Source organism: Cydia amplana, chromosome 17, assembly GCF_948474715.1.
Source record: "Cydia amplana chromosome 17, ilCydAmpl1.1, whole genome shotgun sequence".
NCBI lineage: Eukaryota > Metazoa > Arthropoda > Insecta > Lepidoptera > Tortricidae > Cydia > Cydia amplana.
Genome location: NC_086085.1, coordinates 16,673,987 through 16,682,212, shown reverse-complemented (window position 1 = coordinate 16,682,212; position 8,226 = coordinate 16,673,987). Strand labels below are relative to the sequence as shown.

The 8,226-nt window shown below is 61.8% G+C and overlaps 1 protein-coding gene across 1 annotated transcript; it reads right to left on the bottom strand.

The window, feature by feature from the left end:
* Positions 1–2,477: 2,477 nt before the first annotated feature.
* On the bottom strand, positions 2,478–4,793 carry LOC134656118 (uncharacterized). The gene is made up of 2 exons (XM_063511638.1): positions 3,593–4,793; positions 2,478–3,403 (listed from the first exon to the last, which is right to left on the bottom strand). Exons 1-2 carry the CDS (start codon positions 4,791–4,793, stop codon positions 2,478–2,480), a joined length of 2,127 nt encoding a protein of 708 aa, XP_063367708.1.
* Between the last annotated feature and the right edge of the window lie 3,433 nt (positions 4,794–8,226).

Sequence of the window (8,226 nt, the reverse complement as noted above, 5' to 3'; positions counted from 1 at the left end):
TGGCCATCGCCCTCTGAGCCTTTCTCAGCAGGGCGACATTTCGGGCCGCCAGATTCACCGCCCAGATCGGCGCCCCGTACAGGGCCATCGATCGCACCACCCCCATATATAGACGGCGGCTCGCCACCTCCGGCCCCCCGATGTTGGGCATCAGCCTCTTCAGTGCGGCCGAAGCTGCCATTAGTCGGGGGGTCAGGCGGGCAAAGTGCTCGCGGAAGCTCCATCGGGAATCGAGGACAAGTCCAAGATATCTCATATTGGACTTTACCTCGATTCGGGTGCCACCAACGACGATGCTGGATCCTACAGGCGGCGCCTTCCGGGCTGCGTGGAAGCAGAGCGCCTCGGACTTGTGTAGCGCCACCTCCAGACCCAGCATCGTTATACGTCTCACCACCTGTGCCACCGTCACGGTGGCGAGGCGTGCTGCTTCCCGGTACGAGGTCCCCCGGGACGTGACCAGCGTGTCATCTGCGTAGCAGGTCACACTTGACCCCGGGAGAAGCTCCCCCCGCAGCACCCAGTCGTACCCAATGTTCCACAGGAGCGGCCCTAAGACCGAGCCCTGTGGAACACCGCACGATGTCTCCCACCTTATAAGCCCGCCACCCCGGACCGGATACTCCACACACCGCTCCGAGAGGTAGGCCCCGACTATTTGGCACAAATAGGGAGGCACTTTGTGGTATTTTAGCGCCTCCCTAATGCACGACCACGGCAGGGTGTTAAAGGCATTGGCGATATCCAAGGACACCGCCAGGAGAACCCCACCGTGGTCAACCGCCTCATCCGAGAGGGCTTTGATGCGTGCGACCGCATCCACGGTCGACCTGCCTTCCCGGAATCCAAACTGCTGCTCGGACAAGTCGGGTCCCACACCTCGGAGGTGCTCGACGAGGCGACAGCAGATGATGCGCTCGAAGAGCTTGTCAGCCTCGTCGAGCAATACGATCGGACGGTAGGCTGATGGAGATTCCGCGGGACGCCCATCCTTTTTTAGGAGGACGAGCCGGCCGGTTTTCCATATGGTCGGAAATTGGCCGGACTGTAGACAGGCGTCCAGTAGCCCGCGGAATCTCTCCCCTAGGGACCGCAGCGCCAGAGCCAGGACGCGTCCTGGGATCCCATCTGGACCCGGTGCCGTGTTTTTGGCTTTTAGCCTCCGCACGGCTGCGTCTAGCTCTGCCTCCGTTACCGGAGGCACCCCGACTTCCGCACCCTCGAACCCTGCGAGCTGATGGGGAGGTGCCATTTCTGGGGGCTGGTGTTCCGGTCTGTTCGGAAACAAGTTGGAAACAACAACCCCCAGTAGTCGAGGCTCGAGACTCTCTGTCAAGGGGGGGGCCCAAGGGCGTAATTTACCCCTGACCGTCTTGTACGGCCTCCCCCATGGGTCTCGGTTTAGAGTCTCGAGAAGCTCCGCTCTGGCGCTCGCCTTTGCCTCGCAGATGGAGAGCTGCAGCGCCTTGACCGCCTCCCTGTAGGCACTGTACAGCCGCGTCTCCTCTTCAACGTCTCGGTGTCTGCGTCGACGGGACCGTGTGTACTGGCGTCTCGCCCTGTTGGAGCGGGATCGGAGTTCTTCGATTTCTCGCGACCACCAGTACACTTGACGCTTCGGAGGCCGTGGCTTGGCTCGCGACATGCCTGCGTCACAGACTTGTGACATGGCTTCGCGGAACCAGGCTGCCTCCTCCTCGGTCTCCACAGGCCCAGGAGATGTTGTCCAGGCCTGGACGAGGGACGCTATCTCCACCGCTTCGCGATCCAGGCTGTTCAGGGCCCAACGAGGGTAAGGGGTCGCAGCACGGCCATTCGGACGACGATCCGTGTCTGTCGTGCCTCCGGAGGACGTGGAGACATCAAACCGGATGTACAAATGGTCTGATAATGTCTCCACCGTCTCCAGTACTCTCCAGCCACGGACGCGGGTCGCGAGTGCCGGGGTCGCGAACGTCACGTCCACTATGGATTCTCCCTGCCAGCGCACGCAGGTGCTGGCCGACCCTCGGTTCAGAACCGACATTCCGGTCATCGTCGCCCATTCCTCTAGAAGGTCTCCGCGAATGTCGGTTGCGGGACAGCCCCAGGCCATGGATTTGGCGTTTAAGTCACCTGCGACAACTACCTGGCGCGGTTGGGTCTGCCCAACGAGAGCCGCCAGCTGGCCGAGGAAGGCTTCGAACTCGGAGACTCTTCTGTTGGGGGAGAAATATACCCCGATCAGGGTAATTTCGCCCCAGAGGACAGCCACATAGCCTCGACCCCTCGACAACGTGGAGGGGGGCGGTATACCCTCTACCCCTGCTTTTGTTATAATGGCCACCAAGCCATCCAGGTCCGCAGCCCAGTTGTGGCTGGGGGGGACGTAGTACGGCTCGGCGACCACGGCAGCATCTATCGACCACTGCGCCATGGACTGCAGGAGGAGATCTTGCGCCCCGGCGCAGTGGTTTATGTTCGCCTGGAGGATCCGATTAGTTGACCTCGTCATTTGGCGCATTGCTAATCGGGCCCTCTTGTGCAGCCAGAGGCGCCGCCACTCCAGGGGTGCCTGATTTGTTGGTCACCTTCCGGGACATGCGTTTTGGGGCTTTAGCCCCCATCGCGCAGGTACTGCTGCCGGCACTGTGGTCAGCAGATTTGCCCGCTGCAGTGCACAGAGTGCAGTGGGGCGCGGCGGTGCAGTCCCTGGCCCGGTGACCAGATTGACCGCATCGGTAGCACTGGTCACTGCGGTCGATTTCTGAGGTGCACCCCTTCCTAACATGGCCAGGCACCAGGCAGCGGAAGCACCTCAGGGGTCGGGACTCCAGCAGCTTCACGTTTGCCGAAGCCCAACCGACGAGGAGTCGCCCCTCAGCCACTTTCTTGGCGGCTGCTACGGGGCAGCGAGCCCACGCTGTGCCCAGGCCTGTTGGCGCGCGGGAGATCCGGCCAACTTTCACTGCCTCTAGGGCACACCCTCCAACTTTCGCCACGGCAGCGGCGAGCTCTTCCTCTGTAACCGAGTCATCCAGGCCGGAAATGCGCATCTCCGCGCATTTTACCGGCCTAGAGATGCGGACGTCGGCCACATTAAGCGTCTCCCTCAACTTGGCAGCAAGAGAGTCTGCTTGGTTGCCGCTGGTGGTGTCTGGGCCTGGGATCTCCAGGATTGCCGCCCCTGTCACTGCCCTACGGAACCTTAGACCGGTGATACCGAGCCCATCCAGGGAAATTTTGGACTTGGCCTCCGTGATCAACGTTCCGTAGGTAACGCCCCTCTCTTCTGCTCCCGTCTCCAGGGTGAGGACTACGGCGGCTGACCGCGGGGTGCGCAGTAGCGCCTTGGTCTTATTGCGACCCTTCCCTTCTTGCGCTTTCCGCGGTGCCGCCGGCTGTTGCGGCTTCGCAGTCGTCGCTGCTCCAACGGGAGACTTCTTTTTGTTCTTCTTACCCCGCTTGACCACAGTCGTCCATTCCTCTTCCGAGGCAGGCACTGTTGTCTGCAGCCGAGGCTGCCGGACTTGGGAAGCGGGGCCAGGAACACTCGTAGGACGCTTTTTGGGCCCCTCCTTCTTTTTATTCTTTTTCGCAGCCCGCTTCGCACCCGCTGGGTTGGTAGGAGCTGGAGTGTGACCGGGGGGAGAGCTTCCTGCTTTGGAAGGTGTGGGAGCAGACGACACCTGAGTAGGTTGCTGTGGGAGCAGTTTCTCCTCCAGGGCGCTCAACCTTGTACCCATCATTTCAGTCACCTTGGCCACGATATTGCGCTCTAAGTCACCTTGCTCCCGAGCAGGTGATGTCGTCGTCTCTTGGCGCGTCCCTTCGAGGCGCTGCCCAAGGCTAGTGCGCAAGTCGCCCATCTCCTTACGGAGCTCGGCCATTTCCGCCTTAAGGCGAGCGTTTTCGGCGGCGAGCCTCCTCGTCTCATCGGAGACAGTCCGGCCCCTCATCTCACCGACAGCTTCCCTGATCGCAGCCACAGCCTCCTTCAGGATTCGTTGGTACGTGCCCTTTAGGTTTTTGGACTTGGTGGCCACGTCCTTGATAAGCCCCAGACTATCACGCACCTGCTGGTTTAGGGCCAGGACAGTGCGGTTTTCTTCGTCGTCTGACCCACTTGTCGTCCCAAACGAATCCGGATGGCGGGCAAGCCGTCTTAGCGTCACCATTTTGGACGCGGCCATCAGGTCCTCTTCAGTTTGCAGCTCGAGCTCCCGGCGCTTAGCCTTTTCCTTGGTTAGCCCGGCGTGGCGCGCCGTGGATGGTTGGCGGCCTGTTCCTCGCTTGGAGGGCCCCGAGGCGGACTTTCCTCGCTCCGCAAGATCGGAAGCCTCGCCGCTCGGCGATGCTCCCGTGTCGCTACCACTGCTTCGCTGCCTCTTCCGTCCTGCGGCCATTTGGGCAGTTAGCGAAACGTCGGATTCGGCGGTTTCCCCGTCGGTTGGCACCGGAGAGAAAAATACTCCGTCCCCAGGGAGGTCACCCGTGTCTATTCTCATGGGGGAGAAGAACTCCTCCCTGCCAAGAGAGGGGACCCTTTCTGGCATGCGTTCTATTCGCACTACGGGTTGCCGTCTCTCACTAAGCCCCCTAGCGGGTTTGGGTGGGGAGCGTGTAGAATCCACCGCCGTCCCCGGAGGCACGTCCTCATCATGGAACACCCAGCGCCCCTGGGCGTCCTGAAATGGTCGGAATCCATCCTTGGGGTGGCCAGTGGAGGCTCCTGCCTCCGCCGGACTGCTATTCTCCCCATCACCCCCTCCTTGCAGCCTCAATACCAAATCACTCTGCAAATCGGTGTCCATGAAGTGTTTGCTTGTGTTGTCGTTTCGGGATCGTGAGTGGTTTGCCCCCCCAGAATACGGAAGGCGGCATGTCGCCACAGCATGGGCAATTGCCCGTCCTGTGGCGACATGGAGGATTGAAACCTCCTGGGGTAGTTCTACATTTTCGTTTCCACTCATTTTGTGTGCTATTTTGAGGAGGTATGCCCCTCCCTGACGTTTGTGACTGGACTCCCTCCAGCCACGCATCCCATCGGCACGCCAGACACACCTTGGGATTGGGGTGATTTTTATAGTGGTTTTCTTCCACTTTTCCATCCGCCGCGCTTGGTGGCCGGAGCCATCCCCACTCCTCCCCCCGCCAGAGGTAATTTCTAATAGGGGACCTATTAGAAATTCCCAACAGGGACTTTGCAGCTCACACTGTGCCCTCTGCTATTCAGAGGGACACGCGGAGCCACCCGCCCAGCCACTCCTCAGGGTATCAATCAAGGAACTGCTCCTCGGGCAAAGATCCGGAATGTGACCCCCCGCAGCCGTCATTGGAAGCCAAAAGCCCCCCAGACGCACAACAGATCCGCGCGGCATCCGGTGCGCGATCCTCCCGATCCGCTGACACCGCCGACCCGCCCGGAGAAATAGATCTGCAATTGGGTTTCACAGAAGCCCAATGCACAATCCTTCCAGACAGCTAGGCAATGTCAGAAAAGCAGAAGGCTCTCCAATCCGGCAACCACCCACATCCACGACGCGTCAGGGAGCCCTCAGCCTCCTCCCCAGACGTCCGCGCGCGAAACAGTGACTTGATTGACCCTACATACTGCTCTCATAGCTCCTCCTCTCTGCTCATCCACTGCGCCGTCTGCTTATTCAGAGGGACGCGTGGAGAGCCATTCTCGGGCACAAAGCCCCCCAAATTCCCCCCCTGGTGTTTGGTTCGCGGGACTACGTCCTACCCCAGCACGACAAAGGGCCGGGGCATTCCCCTATCCACCACCTGGGGACGCGCCACGTCGGGGTTCACCTCCCCGCCCACTCGGACACCCGAGCAGGTCCGTGGGTGGAGTTAGCGCCTTTTTTTTTTTTTTTTTTTTCGTTGGAAAAATGCTTTATGCATACCCGCACACCCGGGGGAGGAGATGCGGGTTATGTGGGACTCGGCAAAGGTGCCGCTACCCACTAAAAAACCAACGGTATGCCTGCACGCCGCCGGTGGGGCGTGGCCACGGGTTCTCTAGAGTACGCAACCGCAGCCACGCCGGCGCCGCCCGCCTGTGCAGCGGGCCCTTCTCTTGTGGGGGGCTAGAGTGAGGCTTCTACCCCTGCCTTCTCAGAAGGCGCGTGGGCATACCACGCGCGCCCTCTCTGCGAGGCCTATGTAATGGGCAGCGACGCCCCCGCGCCGCTGCCCAGACCTCGCTAGGTGGGGGGGAGGAGATGGGCATACGCTCTCCTCCGGGCCCCTGTGCGCTTGCGGCGGATCGGGTGCGAGGCTGGGTTGGCCTCCCTTTCCCTCTCCGCCGCCTCCTTCTGCGACATTACATCCTCGCAGAAGGAGAGGACCGCTTTCCACGACCTCTCGTCGGCAACCATAGCCTTAACTACGGCTGGCAAGGAGAGGTCGTTCCCCACCACTGCCGCGAGTTCGCGGCGCTGCCCCTCCCAGGCTGGGCATTCCTCCAGGGTATGCTGCGCCGTGTCCTCGCCGCAGCCACACTGGTGGCACTCCGCCGTCTCCTCCCGTCTTGCGTACCGGTGCAGGTAGCTCCCGAAACAGCCATGCCCCGTGAGCACCTGCACCAGCCGGAAGGTTAGCGAGCCCCGCTCTCTCTCCAGCCAGTCTTGTAGGACCGGCCGGACCGCCTCGACAGTCCTGTGTCCTTCCTCGCGTCCAGCCAGTTGCTCCTCCCATTGGAGGACAATGGACTGCCGGACGAGGAGCTTTTGCGCCTCTACCTCCCTAGGCGCAGGATGGAACTCCCGCAGCCGGAGCTCCCTGCGCCACTCGTACAGAGACGCCTGGGCCTCCGCCTCCAGATCCCAAGGAGGCGTTCCCGCCAGCAAGCACGCCGCATCGTATGAGGTGGTGCGGTACCCGCGTACGACGCTGATGGCCATCGCCCTCTGAGCCTTTCTCAGCAGGGCGATATTTCGGGCCGCCAGATTCTCCGCCCAGATCGGCGCCCCGTACAGGGCCATCGATCGCACCACCCCCATATACAGACGGCGGCTCGCTACCTCCGGCCCCCCGATATTGGGCATCAGCCTCTTCAGTGCGGCCGATGCTGCCATTAGTCGGGGGGTCAGGCGGGCAAAGTGCTCGCGGAAGCTCCATCGGGAATCGAGGACAAGTCCAAGATATCTCATGTTGGACTTTACCTCGATTCGGGTGCCACCAACGATGATGCTGGATCCTGCAGGCGGCGCCTTCCGGGCTGCGTGGAAGCAGAGCGCCTCGGACTTGTGTAGCGCCACCTCCAGACCCAGCATCGTTATACGCCTCACCACCTGTGCCACCGTCACGGTGGCGAGGCGTGCTGCTTCCCGGTACGAGGTCCCCCGGGACGTGACCAGCGTGTCATCTGCGTAGCAGGTCACACTTGACCCCGGGAGAAGCTCCCCCCGCAGCACCCAGTCGTACCCAATGTTCCACAGGAGCGGCCCTAAGACCGAGCCCTGTGGAACACCGCACGTTGTCTCCCACCTTGTAAGCCCGCCACCCCGGACCGGATACTCCACACACCGCTCCGAGAGGTAGGACCCGACTACTTGGCACTTGGGTGGAGTTAGCGCCTAACCTTTTTTTTTTTTTTTTTTTTTTTTTTTTTCGTTGGAAAAATGCTTTATGCATACCCGCACACCCGGGGGAGGAGATGCGGGTTATGTGGGACTCGGCAAAGGTGCCGCTACCCACTAAAAAACCAACGGTATGCCTGCACGCCGCCGGTGGGGCGTGGCCACGGGTTCTCTAGAGTACGCAACCGCAGCCACGCCGGCGCCGCCCGCCTGTGCAGCGGGCCCTTCTCTTGTGGGGGGCTAGAGTGAGGCTTCTACCCCTGCCTTCTCAGAAGGCGCGTGGGCATACCACGCGCGCCCTCTCTGCGAGGCCTATGTAATGGGCAGCGACGCCCCCGCGCCGCTGCCCAGACCTCGCTAGGTGGGGGGGAGGAGATGGGCATACGCTCTCCTCCGGGCCCCTGTGCGCTTGCGGCGGATCGGGTGCGAGGCTGGGTTGGCCTCCCTTTCCCTCTCCGCCGCCTCCTTCTGCGACATTACATCCTCGCAGAAGGAGAGGACCGCTTTCCACGACCTCTCGTCGGCAACCATAGCCTTAACTACGGCTGGCAAGGAGAGGTCGTTCCCCACCACTGCCGCGAGTTCGCGGCGCTGCCCCTCCCAGGCTGGGCATTCCTCCAGGGTATGCTGCGCCGTGTCCTCGCCGCAGCCACACTGG